Source organism: Sebastes fasciatus, chromosome 12 (genome assembly GCF_043250625.1).
Source record: "Sebastes fasciatus isolate fSebFas1 chromosome 12, fSebFas1.pri, whole genome shotgun sequence".
Lineage (NCBI taxonomy): Eukaryota > Metazoa > Chordata > Actinopteri > Perciformes > Sebastidae > Sebastes > Sebastes fasciatus.
In genome coordinates this window covers 2,823,781-2,842,232 of record NC_133806.1, presented here as the reverse complement: position 1 = coordinate 2,842,232, position 18,452 = coordinate 2,823,781, and the positions used below count along the sequence as shown (strand labels likewise).

Here is an 18,452-nt window from a genome sequence, read left to right as displayed (position 1 = left end):
GAAAAATTTCTTGGGAAAAAAGTCATAGTACAATATGTTAAAAAACTTCATGAAAAAAAAGTCATAGTATAGTACGTTAAAGAAATATGTGAAAAAAAGTCATAGTATAGTACGTTAAAGAAATATGTGAAAAAAAAGTCATAGTATAGTACGTTAAAGAAATATGTGAAAAAAAGTCATAGTATAGTACGTTAAAGAAATATGTGAAAAAAAAGTCATAGTATAGTACGTTAAAGAAATATGTGAAAAAAAGTCATAGTATAGTATGTCAAAAAATTTAATAAATTAAAGTAATAATATAGTATATTAAAAAATGTCATGAAAAAAAGTCATAGTATAGTATGTCGAAAAAGTTCATGAAAAAAAATTCAAAGTATAGTATGTCGATAATTTTCATGGAAAAAAAGTCAGTATATTATGTCGAAAAAGTTAATGAAAAAAGTTCATACTCAAATTTGTTGACAAATTTCATAAAAAAAAGTTATGTCAAAAAATTCCATAGAAAAAAACTCAGTATAATATATTAAAACATTTCAGGGAAAAAAGTTATAGTATAGTATGTCAAAAAATGTAATGAAAAAAATTCATAGTATAGTATGTAAAAAAAATGTATGAAAAAACATTCATAGTATAGTATGTGGAACAAGCCAGGCCTCTGGTGTCTGTTGAACAGATCCTGCTGACTCTCAACATGCTTAGCTCTCCTCTGGTGGACAAAAAGAGACATGACAACTGCAGCACTTCATCAGGTGGAACTGTATTAAATTCTCTTTCAGGTGGGCAGATCCAGTTAAACAAACTGTTTACTAACATCCTGTTTAACAGGCTCATAGGTAAGACACTCCTTATATCAGGAATACACCTTCATATCCAGACACCACAGGGTTACCTGCTACACACTGAAGAAAACTGTACTTCTGTGTTGGAATGTATAGGGTTAATTTATCATACTCAGACTAATGCACACATACAGCTGTCTCACTCTCTCTCTCTCTCTCACACTCACTCACTCACACACACACACACACACACACACACACACACACACACACACACACACACACACACACACACACACACACACACACACACAGTAAGCTAAAGCACTTTTCCTCCTCGAGATACATTTTTTGTGCGTGCACAGCCGTCATGTATGGAGGACGGAACATGGCAAAATAAAAAATAAATAAATAAATGACTCGATAAATAAATAAATATGCCATTAAAAGTAGCAAAAATAATATTAAAAATAAATGCAGTCATTAATTGATAAATTGTGACATAAATTGATATTTCTGTTTTAATTAGCTTTTTTTAAAATGTATTTACCTTTGTATTAATTCCCTTATTTATTTACTCTTCTGTTTAATTTCCACTTTTGTTTATTCATGTATTTATTTTTATGATTTTTTTTATAATGTACTTATTTATTTGTGCATTTATTTTTATTGATGTTTTGCATGTATTTATTTATTTTTTATTTTAGATTTAGTTTTAAATGTATGTATTTATTTATGAGTTTAAGAGGAGGAAAATATAGCTTTTTCTGTGTTACAATGTTGGGTTCATTTGTCTGTCTGTCGCTTACACGCACACACACAAACACATTCATTGGAAGTCACTTGAAGGTGTGCTTCTCCTCTTATTTGATGGCCTGCCAGATGATGATGACAAGGATGGTGAGCACCAGCGACATCACCATGGTCAGCATGCACATCCTCTTCCGGGATTTCCTCTGCACACAACAAAGCATCACGTCAGATCAAATTCAACTAAACTGCATCATCATGACAGTGGTAGCATCTGAACACCTGGTGTGGACAGGACATCATATTAAACTTATTAATCCTAGTATACCGCATGTTATCCTTCATTTTTCTTATTGTCAACAAATCACATGACAATATCCAACTCCAAAATATGTTAGTGTGTCTCTCAATACTTTCCCATTCCCCTATCTTGTCTGTGTCTCTCAGCTCTAAGACTATTTTTTCCTACTGAAGACGTAAACCTTTGAATAACACAACTATTTTAACTACTTTCGCGCCGACCCGGGCAGCAGTCTGCCAGAGTAAATAAAAAAATAAATATAAAATCAGCCTTTTGTAGCGCCTCAATCCAAGGTGAGTGGTGAATGTAGTGATGTATCTGGATGAAGCTCTAGCTGGTGGTATCCAGCTCTCAGATCCAGTTTGGAAAACACAGTTGCTCCATTCAACTGATGTGTATCACATCATGTCATCAACGGTGGGAGGAATGTGGCATTCCCTCTTAATAGCTGTGTTAGCTCGCTGCATGTCGACACACATTCTTACTTTGTCAAGGTCTTTGATGTTTCTACACAGACTTTTGATCCACTGTGTTAACTGGAGCTCTAATGCATTTCAGACAGTTCAAGTGTTCTTCCGTGGTCAAGAAGCTCATCGAGGGACCGGTCAGGCTCCCTCACTGCTTTCCTGCACAGCTCTGTATGATTTGCGTTTTGATCTTTGCCTAGACAATTGCAAACTCACAGTTTTTAGCTAGTATCCTTAGTCTCGTGTGATAACCGTCCAAACTTTCTTCTGGTTCCTGCATGGCTTTTCTGAAAACGTACACTTGGTACTGGACATTTTTCTCAAGTATCCAGTTAACTCCTGCTTCATGTCGGCATATTTGTCATCGTCTGTTGCTAATGTATTGTAAATATCATGCACTTGTTCTCCCGCTTTGTGCAACATTCATGCCTTGAGCCTAGCATCTCCGGTAATCTGCATTTTAGTGGTGTTGTTTTCCAACCTTTGCACCCATTTCTTCAGGGAGCCAGGGTCATTTTCAGTGTGGAAAGGTTCGGAGAGCAGTGGTGTGTCCTGCCACCAGATCAACATCGATGTACTGAACAGGAACCGGGTTTATTCACCGAAACTGATGCAGGTTATCTCTGTCTGACTGACTGACTGTATATCCTGAACCTCAACCAGGTGGTGTAGTCTCACCATGAACACATACTGTTCCTGTGAACGTCAGAGCAGGTACGCTCTAACAGGAGGAGATACTGCATTTGTTGGGGACTACTTTCAGTGATGGATGAATTCACATTTGGTGCTCTAGTGAGTTTTTCCCATTGCAGGACAATGCTTGCAGGCAATAAAATCAATTCATTGTTGGTTTGGTATTTGCATGGAATGTAAAACATTACCAGACTTATCCTTCATTTAACATGCTTGAAAATATTGTGGATTATTTGTTTTTATTTATGACTTGCATCTTTAGCTGGCTTTGCAAATGTATTGTCATGTAGTGTTTCCATTATTTTGTCCACTTACCTGATAATAGGCTGCCTTCTGCAGCTGGATGGCCCCTCTGTCTACATGGACCTCAGCACGCTCCATATTGGCCTCAATGGTGTCTGTTCATCAGAACACAGGAAGAGCTTCAAGGTGAGCAGACATGCACTCTCACATCTGAATGACACGTGTGAAGGATCGACTCGACGCTAACCTGAATCTCTTCTTACTTACCGATCATCTCTCCCTGATCGTGGATCATCACAGCCAGGTCGTTGAAGATCTGGTTCACATCCATAATGTTGGCCTGGAGAGGACAGGAGGAAGAGGGTTAACTATAGTGACAGTATTACATTGTGTTCCTGCTTCTGTGGGATATGGTTGGTACCTCCATCTGTTTGATGTTAGTCTCTTTCTCCTTGATGATATCCAGGTCCTCCTCTGTGATGGTGGGCTCCAGGGTCTGGCTCTGACCCCACTCATCTTCCCTACACAATAACACAGGTCCAACTTTTTACGGGTCAAAGTAGCATTCAAAGAGGTTAAAGGTAAAAGGTGCTGAGCCGACGTCTAGAGGTCGTGTCTAGAAGGTAACCCCCAAATCGTGAAATCTGATCTGAGATCTGCAAAAACTCTGGCGAGACTCGCTGCCCGACAACCTATCCTTACCTTAACTATTCAAGGTCAATGCCTAACCTTAACTATTCAAGATCAATACCTAACCTTAACTATTCAAGATCAATGCCTAACCTTAACTATTCAAGATCAATGCCTAACCTTAACCATTCGAGATCAACATCTACATCTACATCGACATCATTTATATTTGAATACACATAAAATACAGCACCAGTTCATGTTGTTGTTTGGTGTTTGTCTTAATAATAGCTCTGTACTGATAATACAGTGTGCAGTCACTCACAGAACAGATTTTGGCCTCCTTGCTGTGGCTTTGGTAAAGAACAAAATGCCGTGTAGAAAATGGACTGAAGGTAAAATATTTAAAAACACACTGCAGAAACTTACGTTTGAAATGAAACCAGCGGTTCATTCACATTGCCTCCGTCTCCCTGTAGACGATAACAAAGAAGTTTAATCAACAGCAGCTCACTTTTACATCAAGTATGTATATATATTAGAAGTTATTCAATCCATTACGGTGTGTTTAAGACGTTGATGTTATCGGTTGTAAAGCCTCAACGGCCCTCGTCCAATGAAAAGCCTGGTATTCACCGTGACTCTGGATCCAGCTCGAGCTCTGGCCACGGACTCCTTCTCCGTCTCAGCTGCCCTCCGCTGCACCGCCTGGAAGTTGTTCAGGGCTGCAGAGAAATTGTTCATCAAACGTTCCTTCTGCAGTTTTTGCTGCCTCTGGAAGAAAGAAAGAAGACGGGAAAGAATAACGATCATTTCATTGTTGTCATATAAAAGCAGTAATTTCCTGAACTTGAGCACATCAGTTCTGCACAAATGTGTGAGAGCTGTCACTGGCTTTATTTCCACACTTTGTTAATTTACACTATCCATAATGTACGTGCAGGTCAGGGATCAGCAACATGCGTCTCTTCAGCTCCTCTCAAGTGGCTCCATGTGGGTTTTTAAAAATGGAAATGAATAACTGTTTTTTGTTTACATTTTCAATTTTATTTATCATTGTTGTAGGTCGTATTATTACAAGAATAAAGTCATAACTTAACGAGAAAAAAAGTCGTAATATTACGAGAATAAAGTCATAACTTTACGAGAAATAAAGTCATAATATTACGAGAATAAAGTCATAACGTACCATAGACCTACAACAATGATAAATAAAAATGAAACTGTAAACAAAAGACAGTTATTCATTTCCATTTTTTAAAATCCACGGGGAGCCTCTGGAGAGGAGCTGAAGAGACGCATGTGGCTCTGGAGCTGCAGGTTGCTGACCCCTGGTCTATGTGTAATTATTGTGCATGGATTTGGTGTCAGATCAGAAACTCTGGCCTAATGAAATGTCAGTGTCTCTCTCTCTCTCTCTCTTTTCTTCCCTTCTACCTCCTTCGCCATCCTGAAGCTGTCCACAGTTCTGATGTATCACCTCCAAAACACTAATCTGACCATGAAATAAGCTTTCCATGCTGTATTTCAGCTATATGGGCCTCTGACCTTACTATGATTCAAATGAAGGGTAATGTTAATGCTCCAGCGTACAATAAAGTTTGATTGATATAGTGACAAAAGCCTCTACTGTATATGCTGACCTGCTCTGATGGAGGCAGTGGTGGAGGCAGTGAGCCCAGCTCCTTCAGGTGTCTGTTGGTTTCTTTAGCCAGCCGGTTGGTGTAGTGCTGGAGCTGTTGGCTGCAGGGGGAACACTGCTGAGACCTCACACTTTGCTCAAATAAAGATAATATGTGAGATCACCTGGGATACTGATGATCCCAGACCAGTACTTACAGCCTCTCCTGGACCTCGGAGGTTTTCTGTCTCGTCCCCAGTTGGTTGAGGAGATTTTTGATCTGACCAGCTGCGGAGAGATAAGAACCACCTCAGTAAACATGCAGATGTAGAGATGTTTACTATCAATCTTGAAGAGGCTGTTTTCTTGCACTCACTGTTTTGGCTGATCTTCTGGATGTTGGAGCTGCATGTGTGGATGAGGCTGCTGAAGTCATAGGGCTGGGCCCAGCTGCTGTCTGCGCTCATATCACTCATCCTGGCTGTAGCACCGCTCAGGAACTCACTCCTGAACACAACCTGAACACAGTTACACATTCAATTATTGTTCAGTTAATTACAGTTTTAGGTTTTACTACTTTAGTGTTAAGTAGTCTCATCTATATCAGTGCATCATATTTCACAGAGCTGATGAGATTCTTATTTGATTAGTATGCAGATTGTCTGTTTTATTTATGACAAATAGACTATGTGGTAGTTTTTGCTTTTCCTTCTCTTATGTTATCATAAGATATGTTAAGGTTATGGACTGTTAAAAACAAAAGCAATTTGAAAACTATAAAATAGCGTAAAAAAATAAATCTGAGATTACGAGAATAAAGTCGTATTATAAAGTAGTAATTTTACGTGCTATTTTTTTTTTTCTCGGAAAGTTATGACTTTATTCTGGAATCTCCGATTTTTTCCCCTCAATCTGGCCCTAATACTCCGACGTACATTGTCTCTTTGGCCCTCACTGCATTAGACTTATATACTATATACTTAGAATATAAACCGTGTTACCTTCATCATAATGCTCAAATGTATGGCGGCTCCAGACAGATTTTGTTTTTGTTGTTTTTGCCTAAAATGGCTCTTTTGATAGTAAAGGTCGCTGACCCCTGGACTATATGCTCAAGTACAGCACTCAAAATGCACTTTAAGTAAAGTAGAACAAGTAGAGTAAATGTATTTAGGAAAAATTCCACCATGTATTATATATCAATGCATTAACAGGTAGTCTGGAGCCGGTAAAATCTGGTTTCACATCTTCCATTTTCACAAAAGTGGTGACAAACTTCCATCCATGAGAGATAAATTTATATTTTTTTTAATTTCACAACTCCTCAACCACACGGACTAAAGTCTGCTAACACGAGATTAAACCCGCCTTTCACTGGAGACTTAAGTCACAAACAGCTGCTGTATACCTTTAACATTTTAAAACTTTACATCCACAGATAACAGGTAGCGGTCGGTCTCAGCCTACACAGTGTTTCTATACAGCTGTTTAATGTCGGTACAGATGTTAGCAATGTGAATATCTTACTTTGCAGTGAAGCTGACGTCGACAGTGTGTGTTGCTCCAGATTAATATTTCTATGTCAGAACAGTAAACCCAGTCCGTCTGCGATGTCACACGTTCACTGTCAGTAGGAAAGGTGGTTGACACAGTTTCAGTGAGGTCATTTATAGTTTACTGTTAAAAAGCTTCCGATAAAGGATCTAGTAGATAACCCCGGAGCGTCCCTCTGTGATCGGTAGACATCAGTGTGATGGGCCAGCGGGCCGAGTGCAGCAGGCTATCTCTTGGAGTAATCCCGTGCCTGTCCCATGACTTTCACACTGACTCTAATAATAAGCTTAAATGCAGCAGTGTGCAGCTGTGCATGTGACTGCAGAGTAATATGGGGTAAAAAAAAGAACTAGCATATAATTGCAATTACACATTAATTACCAGCAGGCCTCAATGCAGAAATGTCTTCTGTTATAGAGTTTATTTTTGTGATGACTGTTGTAAATATGAGCTTTGATTATTGTTTGAACTATTGTAGTCTACATTCAGATTTGTAGGCAATATTGGCCCGTTGTCATTATCCCTTTAATTTATAGTAGGCCACTAATAACTTAAAGGGACTCAAAGTAAGAATCAGAAATTGCTTACAAGCGACACTTGTGGCCGGTAAGTTAACGACAGTAACGGTACGTGTCCACGGGTCCCGTCCTTTCAACGCTTCCCATTCATTGTCTCTGTAATCAGCTGTGCAATGCATTCTGGTAGCGTGGCGGTGCAATTAGAGAGACGGAGCATCACATTGGCCGTTCCTCACTTGCATAAAGTTGAGGTCTAGTCTACCTCATGTAAATCACGGGCGTCCGACGCGACTCGCCGCCTCTCGAAACTCCCGAGAATCTTTTAAAATAAACTTTGTCGATCCAAAAATAAAGACAGATTCAACAACTGCACGTTTATTTCTCGCCTCAAAATTTTCATTAACACATTTTGGTGAACAATTTTCGTGAAATGAGAGCAGACAGTTTCCAAACAAGCTGCCATGTTGTTTACGGTTTGGAAGCTGGGAGCAGCAGCCCACGGAGGGAAAGCGTTCGTCCAATCAGGAGCTGAGTGTGTTGTCTAGTGGCAGCGCATCAAGTGTCCAATGCTGGGAAGCGAGGCGTCTCCTGGGATAACATGCGATTCAGATTTTTTTCATTATTTATTCTGTAAATCTTTTAATCTGGAAAGAACTTTGCACTTAAGTTTGACAAGTGTAAATTATTATTATTACCACACTAGTTGCCTAGGTTACTTAGCTCTACTTTCTTATATAATTTATAAAAAATGTTAGTTTACCTGAACATTCCACTCTTTACAGCACAGAAAACCTTTTAGAAAAGTATTAATATACTAATGGATTCATGTGGGATATGCCACCCACTACCACATTACAGTCAATCAGTTTAAAGGATGAAGTCTACTGATATTTTAGATTTTTCTTCGTGTCATCAAATGACATCAAGATCCTACTAATAAGTGTTGTGTGAGTATCTAAAGCCCGACATATCTTATACCTCTGAGCCATCGATGTGTGACCCTCTGTCATACGCACATGTCTTCAAGTTGTGTTCCACACGTGTATTTAAATAAGTTTTAGGGGCCTTAAGAGGTATAAGGAGGTCATTCACAAGAAAACAGCAAAGATTCAAGGACCGTCTGAAATATAAGCAAAGTACAACTGCTTGTTTGCTCTCCTTTCCTGTTGACTGTCACAAACTCCTGGATCTGACCACCTCTTGTCGAGGTCCCGATCCAAAGGTTGGGAACCGCTGCTTTAAAGGATAGGTTAGGAGTTTCACACATGCCATATGTTTGTTCAAAGAGTTATGGGTTGCTGTAATTGTTCCCATCTCAACACTGAACATTAAGAGCCACAAGCTGAGAGCTACAGTATGATCAGACAAGTCCAGTCTACAGAAAGACCACAGAGCACCGACGGTGATTCATTAATGGGCTGTTTATTCAACAAGCACCGTACAACACATTCCTATTTACAGAGTTCACACCAACAAAGGTCTTTGAGTAATAAAATAGTATGTAGACAAAACTGATGCTGGAGGAGCTTCTTTTTGTTCCACCAGGCTCGATGTCTGTTACATCCCGTCTCCACGTTCTTTTCACGTCTTCAGGTACAGAATGTTGCATACAGTCACTAACCATTCACTTCTCTCTATAAAAATGTTTTCTTGCGTATACAAATCAGTAAAGAACAATATTCAGATTTTCTCTGTCCTTATGCAGTCCACAAACGGATCAGGAGGATGGAGGAGGGGGGCCTGATACATTATCTTCCCATGTGTTCATTTCCAGAGTCAGACATGTGCAGGATGCTCCTGAGGCTGAAGCTGTTCTCTGTAGGTCAGTCAGGGTTTCTTTTTCCCCCAGAATGTCCCTGAAGGCATCACAGCCTGCTGTACACAGTCCCTTCAGTCTGTATGGATCGGTGTCAGTCTGAGTCACTTTCCTCCACCCCCCCGCCTGAGGGTGCATCAGCCTCCTCTCCGTCACTGTCTTTGTCCCAGTCTTTCATGGTGGCTCCCATCATGAAGTCGTCTGTGAGGACGCTCCAGGCGGGCTTCTCCTCTGCTGCAGCAGCCTACACACACACACACACAAGTTGCTTTAGGTTCAGTGCATGCTTCTGATCACTCAGTGAAATCACAGTTAGTTAGAAAGACTGTATTGAAAGTATTGACCCATTTTGCAATATAAAACAGCAACGTAAAAGAACAAAGAACATAAGACATCACTGAACTTACAGTGTCCTTTTCCGTCTTGCCGGTGACTCTGCTGCCTCCCTCCGTCCTCAGCACATCGATGAAGTCTTTCTTTGAGACAGAAGAGAGTAACTTGGCCTTCTTCCTCTCTGAGCCACCGACTTCCTTCACCTTGATATCGATAGTTTTCTGGTGTTTCCTGACGGCGTTGAACAGCTGCACCACCCCTCTGAACAGAAAAGTGGATGTTGGAATCAGGAATGGAATATCTGGTTTTAGGTTTCTGAGAACGTTAAATAGGAAAAGCTTCACACACCTGGTAGAGATCCTCTGTAGAGCTCGTTCAGTCTCACGGTCCTTCACTACGTCAGGTTTCTCTCTGCACATCATCTCCCACGCTCGCTTCTTGTCAACCTGATCGACAGACACAAAGAAATCCTGACTTTTAGACCCCAAACCTTTCATGCTGGACAACATCACGCAAAAACCATCTGTCAAACCAGTGTCACTCCGTCACCGTGCCCGTTACCTGTTTCTTTCTCTCCAGCTGTTCCTGTCTTTCTTTCTCCTTCATCTTGTCCAGCTCTTTGCTCTTCGTCAGGATACCGGTTTTGCTCTCGGGGGTTTTCTTTGCGAGGATCTTCGCCATGGCGTCTGCCCACCCGGCGTTGGCGTTACCGTCATCTCCCCCCTTATCCTCTCCTCCATCTTCATTCTCTGCCTCCTCCCCATTACTCCCTCCTTCACCATCTCCATCATTTTCTCCTCCATCACTCGCTCCATCATCTGACCCTTCGTCGTCGCTCCCTCCTTCACCATCTCCGTCATTTTCTCCTCCATCACTCGCTCCATCATCTGACCCTTCATCCTCGTTGCTCCCTCCTTCAGAGTCACTCTGGTCACTGTTGTCCTCAAGCGGAGTCTGTGCATCGTCTCCTGAGTCACAAAAAAGAAACACAAAATGATGATTTCTGTTGCTACCAGCTTCACTACACTTCTACCATTACTGATGGTCCACCACAATTATGAGAAGAGGGATGGGTAAAAAAAAAAACAATACTGAATTCCTTAGGTTTGGAAATCTGCACAATAATCTGTTCTCACATAAACCTTAATTATCAGAAGACAAGAAGTATATATAATAATAATAATAATAATAATAGAATTGGTAAAATGGTAGGATAAGTTGATAAAACAAATATGCAATATATATATACATAAATGTGTATAAATGTACACATGCGTCCAGAAACAGATGTATACATACATATATTTATACCCTTCTACTTATAGGAATGCTATCCTAAAATAATGTGTTTTCATAAGTTTGTTAAAAGTGAAAACAGTTAGATGATCGTGTCTCTATAGGAAGTTGTGTTCCAGAGTTTGGGAGCTCTGACAGCAAAAGCCTGATGTCTTGTCACAAAATTGGACCTGGGAACAGCAAGAAGTAGCTGATCAGATGATGTCAGGGTGTTAAGAGATCCATTATGTATTCTGGGGTCAGACCAAGTTGTGCTTTAAAAGTGAGTAATACAATTTTAAAATGAATTCTAAATTGCCAGTGCAATGATGCCAGGACTGCTGTAATGAGCTCCCTCTTATCAGTGCCCATTAGAAGCCTGGCAGCAGAGTCATGAACCAGTTGTATATGATGCTCATCCTCAGGCTCTATCATGTCTCACAAGTTGTTGCAGCAATTTGTGGGTTGATATCATTTGTTCCACAGATTTGGTGCTAAATTTAACCATTTTTTTACCACTGGAGAATTTATAAACATGATCAATAATCCCTCCAGAATACCACATTAGGACACCAAGACCGTGGTACATTATCCCTTACTTACAGCTACTAAACTAGGAACATCACCTTCGGCCTGCGTTTTCAACTCTCAAGACCAATTCAGAATTTCTAACCTAGAATATTGTAATATTGTAACTGTAATTAAATTGTTCTTGTGTTCATTGTTCTTGTGTTCATTTTGCATTGTTCTCAGTCTTTAGCTGTATTAAAGCTCAGCAGCTGACAGGACTGGAGCTAGACTACATTATCTACTGATCACATTCACATCTCACACTGAATGAAGTCACTTTAACTATCTATATATATGATACATAGTTTATATCTGTACGGTTAAAGAAGACAATGATTGAATTGTAAATAAAAACTCACCAGACATCTGCACGTGTGTTTTCATCAGAGCTGCCATCGTGGGTGTTACACTGAAATGTGTCCGCGGAGCACGACTACAACAGCGAAGGTTCCTCCTCCTCTTCTTCTTCTCCTCTCGGTTTTACTGGCGGATCATAAACAGCTTAAAGGTGAATACCTCCACCTACTGGACAAGAGGGTCATCACTTCATTTCACCCTGTTCCTTATATCCTTATGGTTAACTAGTTCTGGGCTCTACCCTATAAGTTTCTTTTGACAAACAAAATAAGAGAAGTATTGTTTTAAATCCTTCACAGATATTATCCAGCAAGTCATTATCTTGTTGAGTTTAAACAGGACATCAGTGTAAACTGTTCATTCTGTGATGTACTCCCAGAAACTCTTCTTCATCTATTCTGGCACTGTGACCATAGCAACAGGCTGTGGAGTGACCATAGCAACAGGCTGTGGAGTGACCATAGCAACAGGCTGTGGAGTGACCATAGCAACAGGCTGTGGAAGGACTTGAGTAGATTCATTATTGATAATATTGACCCTGATTTTATTCTATGTCTAGAGAATGTTTTGTTTGGTTTCCATAAAGGTAACAGTAAAATCAAAGAACATTATATTATTAATCTCATTATTCTCTTAGCTAAATTTCATATACATAAATCCACATTTAGTAAATCTAAACCTTCATTTTCTGTATTTGAACATGAAACCAAACAATACATTGATTCTCTCCTCCAAAAACAAAAAAGCTATTAAGACGGTAACTTTATGCACCTCCTTTAATATATTTATCTAAATGTTTATTTTCCCTGGCTTTGTACTTGTAAGCTGTTTATCCCCTGGCATCTGTTATTTTTTCTTGTTGTTCCTTTTACAGTTTATATATATATATATATATATATATATATATATATATATATATATATATATATAGTTAACTAGTTAAAGCCTTTTTGACCTTACTAGTTAACTGGTAAGATTACTAAAAACTCCATTCTCTATTACATTTCGGATTATTGTCACAGTTTTAAACAGTTTTAAATATGTGGTTAACATTGTAAATTGAAACAAAACAAAACAAAAAAACGCCACAAAACTACGTCATTCGGTTTAGGCAACAAAGCTGCTTGGTTAGGTTTAGTAAAACAAAACTCGGTCAAAACCGAGTATATGTCTGGACCGTATCTGGTCAGTATGTGAATCTGTGGCTAAATTGTTACACAAATAGTCAGTGGTCATGTCTATTATGTTTTATGGAGTTTTTTACACTTATATCTTAATATTTGATTGAAAGAGAACTTATAATGAAGCAAATGACATTCAGTACATTATACATTTTATACAAGGTGAAAAGTATTTCAGTTTTTTATTAAAGCATGTGTATCAAAAGCATTCATCATATAAGTGGTGTTTAACAATATATACATCAGCATTGAGATATTCCCGCTGTCATCACTGACGTTGTTGCTGCCGTATTGATTCCTAGATGACGTTATGTTGAGTGTTAATGGAGCAGCTGCATATTCTGGCACTGATCGATCCGAACCCGACAAAGCATGAATTCAGAGTTTTTACTAATCTGCATCATAATGTTGTTATTTCGGCATCATTTTGATCAGTTTTTTGTATTATTATTGTTATTATTTTTTTTCGCAGTAGCGTTGTGTGGCTTGCGAGATACAGTCAGTGCAATGGTACTGTATGTGAATACAGCTCGCCACCGGGTGACGTTATGAACCCAGACACGACGGCGTTTGATTTTCTGACATATCTGTGACTTCCACAACAGGTACAAAGCAGCAACAGTGGTTATTTCTTCCATGGCTGATGGAGGAATTGGAGGAAAGCAAGGGGAAATTTCCTTCGCGCTTGGTGTGAATGCACGGTAAAACAATACGAAGCACAACATAACGTATAAACGAACATAAACAACAGCACGATGTAATGATACATTGAACCGCTGACACGCTCCCCAGAAAACGTAAACACAGAACTGTTCTCCGCCTTTTCATTTTGAAAGAGCAACGGCCAACGAGGAAACGCCAACAGTTGGCCGACCAATCCGGTAACTTCATCACTCGGTCAGTCAGTGACAGACCTTTCTGTTTGTAGAGCTGGCCCTCTGCGGTCCAGCCAAAAAGTCATTTCCTAAAGCGGCTGGTTAAAACGTTACTCAAACAGGAGGAAATAGTGACTTTGTTCTGGACTATGTTCAGAGGCGGATTAATCCCTAATTGGTGCTGTAGTGAGTATTAGTGGCAGCAGGACGGTGTAGATTAAACTCCAGTGTGTGTGTGTGTGTGTGTTCATGGTGATGAAGGAACATGTCAGCCAGTGACACAGCGAGGCTCATTGATGTGTTTTAATGTTTTTAACAACAACGGAGCTCTATGGCACAGAGGAAGAAGAGATATCAGGCTTTAATACACACACAATAGTGTGTAATAGGATACTTTCACTGTTGGTTTGGCTCTGCTGCACATGGGATATTATTATTATATATGAACCACACTTATCCTTTAAAGTAGAGTAACTCAAAACAGGCAACTGATGCAAATGACACACTGACATGTGTTATGTTAAAATGGATTGGTCATAGCGAAGACGTAGGCCACAGGCACCTGGAGGCCGATGTTGACAATATGCCATTTTCCCATCGCTAAGGCTCCTATAACCAACCCTGCTATCGTTCCCAAAGTTCCCAGCCATGAGGACGACCTGCTGGCCACAGCCGCCGCTGCACCCACGGACACCCCTGCTGCCCCCACCACCCCCAGCAACGCCCCCGCTTTCCCCCCTTCTCCCAGCACCGGGGCTAAAACTTCCACTCCTGCCAGTAAGCCCCCCGCCACTAAAGCCGCCCCCGCTATAACTTTCACCTCTCCGGCTGCTCGTCTCACCAGCGGACCCCCCACCGTAGCCCCCAGACCCAACTCACACACTTTTGCCACAAAGAAAGCTGCGTTCAAAGCCTCCAGAGAGGATTGGCGGTTAATACGAGCGCTGATGTTTTCTCTGGACTGACCCTTCCCTGCCGCTCGCATCTTGGCGGCATTCGTCACGACCTCCTGCCCGGCATGTAGGGTGAGCATGGCGATGAGGAACGTTGCGAGCATCCCCATGCATCCTATCAACATCCAGAACTTAAAGTCAGAAGATTTCATTAGCAAATAGCCTATGACTGCAACCAAAGCCAGAAGCACTATTAACACAGACGGGTGGCTTCCATAGCCAAACACCCCAAACCCTGATGTTACTATGGCAACCACTGTCATCGGTATCCCCGAGAAAGCCAAGAAGTCCACATATTTGATCACCACTGTGTTGATCCAGTCTTGGATGGTTCTTTGCTCCATCTCTGCCTCTTCACTCTCCATTTTCTTCCTCTCTATCTCTTCTCTCAGCCTTCGCTCGTCGGCCCACGTCGTCATGTGCTCCGTCCCACCGGCGCTGCCTCCGTTCTCCAGCGTCCGGATCCTCTCCTCCATCTGCCCAGCCACTCTCTGCCTGTGCTGCAACTCTGCAGTCTCAATGCGATTCCTCTCCCTGTCCCAGACTACAGATCCCAGAGTGCAACAGGCCTCTCCCTGCTTCCAGAGGAGCTTGAATACAAAGTGCAGCGGCGGTTTGATCAAGGTGAAAATGCTTAACGCCCACAGAAGGCCCACCATGCCACAATTCTTCACAATCCATTCGATGGCGACCCCGAGCGTGGCTCCACTGAGAGTGGTCCCGAAGGCCCCGGCAAATCCCGCTGCTGCCCACAAGCCAACAGAGTTCACGTGGGAGGCGCCGCAGCTTCTTGTGGCCACAAACACCGAAGCTACCGCCGCTGCCAGAATCACACCGGCTACTACTGAGGTCATCGCCGCGGTCAGCGCTGTGGCTCCGATAAGGGTCCCCAGCCCCAGAGCACCCACTGTCCCAACTTCCTCCATCACCGGTCTAAGTGGACCGGCTGCAGTCAGCGCTGCCAGGGTCCTGTCCACTGGGTCCTCTGTGGCTCCCAGTATGCAGCCTCCCACTGCTCCCAGTGCGAAACCCACAGCGACCTCCATCAACGGGCTCCTAGCTCCTGAAACATGGCAAGAACAAAACCGTTAACCACTGAAGAAGAAGTGGTATTTCATGTGATGTTGTGATAGTTAGATAGAACTTCAGCTACTTGGTTTCTTTTTCCAAGGTGGATATTTTATAATGGATATTTTTGATAACTTGTTTAGCACGGTGTGTTGTTTATGATAAGTTAATATTACTGTTTTGTACATTTTTCTGATTTATTTGATTTTCTTTTGCATAATGAAGTAAAGGATATTTTCTTTTGTACAGTTGCTCTTCAGGACTACATGAAATGTAAAACCTTTAAAAGGGACTGTTTGTAAGAATCAGAATGTCTTGTTAACAGCTTCACCTGTGGCCGTTAAGTCAACGGAAGTCAGCGTCCTGTTGCTCTTGTTGTGCTCGCTCTACATAGACATGAACGAGCATCGCTCAACACAGTGAGGCGACACACGTCAGCTAAAAGCACAATATCACTCTATATTTCAGCTGCTTGGCAGTAATGTTAGCTGACCAGACGAAGGTCTCTCCATGAATCAATGCTGATCCTAGTGTTGGCTTTTCCTGCCTCAGCCTCCCAACCGCGGCCGGAGGGAACGGGGGAGACGCCGGAGTTTTGGTCGGAGACGATAACGTTTCTCTCTGCGGAGCCCCGTCACTTCACAAGACACGGGAAACCTCTGTTGGTCTGGAGGAGCTGCAACAGTTATTTCTGCACAAACGTCCACTGAACATTCACTAGATATTCTCAGAGCTAAACTAACTCTTCTGCAGTGTGGAGTGTGCGCGCATGCACCTGAGAGTGGAACGAAATAGCGAGAACGAGCACGGTGTGTGAGTGAAGGCAGGCAGTGGAGCAGAGTACAGCAGAGACTCCGGTCCTGGAGACCAAAGCTACGGTCTCCCCCGCGTCCTCCGACCGCGGCCAACACTGTTTAACAGACGGGCTTCACTAGATACAACCAAGAGGTTTTGGTGCTTCCGTGTCGTTTGTGTTGGAGTCTGAGTCTGAACAGCGTATGATTTATACGTGTAAGAAGTTACAAACAGTCCCTTTAAAGGACTGGACAGAGGTTTAATTTCTAATGATACTGAATAGCAGAGTTTCTATTTCTTCATTCAAATTTAAAGTCACCACGTGTCTGTAATGCATGAATGACGAGAGCCTGCAGAGACTCTCAACAGACTGGTTGATCAGGTTTAACCAGCAGAGAACACCATGCAGCCATGATTCCTATCTCTCCACACTCTGCATGGGACTCCGACACTTTACTGTATGATGAAGAAAAGACAGGGAGTGCTGCATTGGGTCAAGAAGCTCGGTGCTGGTGATGTTGAATTACAAAATCAGGTGCTCTTCAGTGACAGGGCTACTATTACTGTATATTATTATATAACTACTAGTCGAGTAACAAATAAACACAATGACTGTCCAGCTTACTTTTGAAGGAAGCTGTGAGTAAAAAATCCTTTATAAGTGTGATGAGGACAGGTGTTCAAATTTAAAAACTCAAAGAGAAGCACTTTTACACTACTAGTTTACACAAGCATACATGCAACGTCCAGTCATTGACACAGAGATGAATGAAAGTGTACATGTCTTTACCTGGTTTCATCTGTGCCATGTTGTTCTGAGATGGGCAGTGGACTGATGAATCCTCTTCCCCTGGAGTTATGTCAGGCTTTCTCCACACCTGTTGGGAGTCGACAGCACCTGTTGAGTCTTAAATATGTTTGGAAGTGCTTCTTTTTCTTTGTTTGTGTGACAGCAGCCCATACAGGACACACCCACAATCGGTTTGTCCTTTCTTTAGCCTTCCTCCAGGTGATCCTGTATGGAAGACTAAAGCTGCCATTATAATAAATAAATAAATAACGCAATAAATAAATAAATTAAATAATAAAGAAATGTAGAAATGAAACCCTCAGTTATCAAATAAATGTGTGGGTTGATTTGAAAATAAATGAATATGCACATAATTAAAAAAATAATAATTATAAAAATGTATTTATTCATGTGACAAATTACTTATTTTGTATTCATTAATTTTCACATTTAAATATCTTCCAATGTATTCTTTTCTGTTTACATTTATTTGAGTTTTTATTTATTTCCCTATTAATTTATGTTTTGCTTTTTTTTAACTGATAGAGTTAATAGGTTAAAATGCTTAATGTCGGTTAACGGTTAATTATGAAAATCCCTAGTTGCGTGCATATTTGCATATTAGCGCGTACACTTAAAGGTTCCGGTTTGGAGGTTTGAAAACATTGTCACCCTATTCCTGTGTTTCTACTAGAACATGTTTAGACGTTGTAATGTTCAAAAAAACTTTATTTTCCTCATACTGTCTGCCTGAATATACCTGTATTCACCCTCTGTCTGAAACGCTCCGTTTTAGTGCATTTCAATGGAATTGCAACGGAATTGTGTTGATAGTCAATAGTTTGGGTCCATATTTACTTCCTGTCAGCTGCTGTTATTTACA

At 41.0% G+C, this 18,452-nt stretch overlaps 3 protein-coding genes across 3 annotated transcripts; all 3 read right to left on the bottom strand.

Annotated features, from left to right (window-relative positions):
* Nucleotides 1-1,642: 1,642 nt before the first annotated feature.
* On the bottom strand, nt 1,643-8,817 carry LOC141778377 (syntaxin-12-like). The gene is made up of 10 exons (XM_074652608.1): nt 7,012-8,817; nt 5,861-6,002; nt 5,703-5,772; nt 5,507-5,606; nt 4,500-4,637; nt 4,293-4,336; nt 3,655-3,754; nt 3,501-3,573; nt 3,306-3,388; nt 1,643-1,735 (listed from the first exon to the last, which is right to left on the bottom strand). Exons 2-10 carry the CDS (start codon nt 5,958-5,960, stop codon nt 1,643-1,645), a joined length of 801 nt encoding a protein of 266 aa, XP_074508709.1. The 5' UTR covers nt 5,961-6,002; nt 7,012-8,817.
* Nucleotides 8,818-8,962: 145 nt separating this feature from the next.
* rrp15 (ribosomal RNA processing 15 homolog) lies at nt 8,963-12,068 on the bottom strand. Its single transcript, XM_074652605.1, has 5 exons — nt 11,910-12,068; nt 10,267-10,673; nt 10,054-10,151; nt 9,780-9,966; nt 8,963-9,616 (listed from the first exon to the last, which is right to left on the bottom strand). Exons 1-5 carry the CDS (start codon nt 11,944-11,946, stop codon nt 9,467-9,469), a joined length of 879 nt encoding a protein of 292 aa, XP_074508706.1. The 5' UTR covers nt 11,947-12,068; the 3' UTR covers nt 8,963-9,466.
* A 2,190-nt stretch (nt 12,069-14,258) lies between these two features.
* On the bottom strand, nt 14,259-17,859 carry LOC141778361 (uncharacterized). The gene is made up of 2 exons (XM_074652581.1): nt 17,570-17,859; nt 14,259-15,979 (listed from the first exon to the last, which is right to left on the bottom strand). The coding sequence occupies exons 1-2, from the start codon at nt 17,586-17,588 to the stop codon at nt 14,484-14,486; spliced, it is 1,515 nt and encodes a 504-aa protein (XP_074508682.1). The 5' UTR covers nt 17,589-17,859; the 3' UTR covers nt 14,259-14,483.
* Nucleotides 17,860-18,452: the final 593 nt, after the last annotated feature.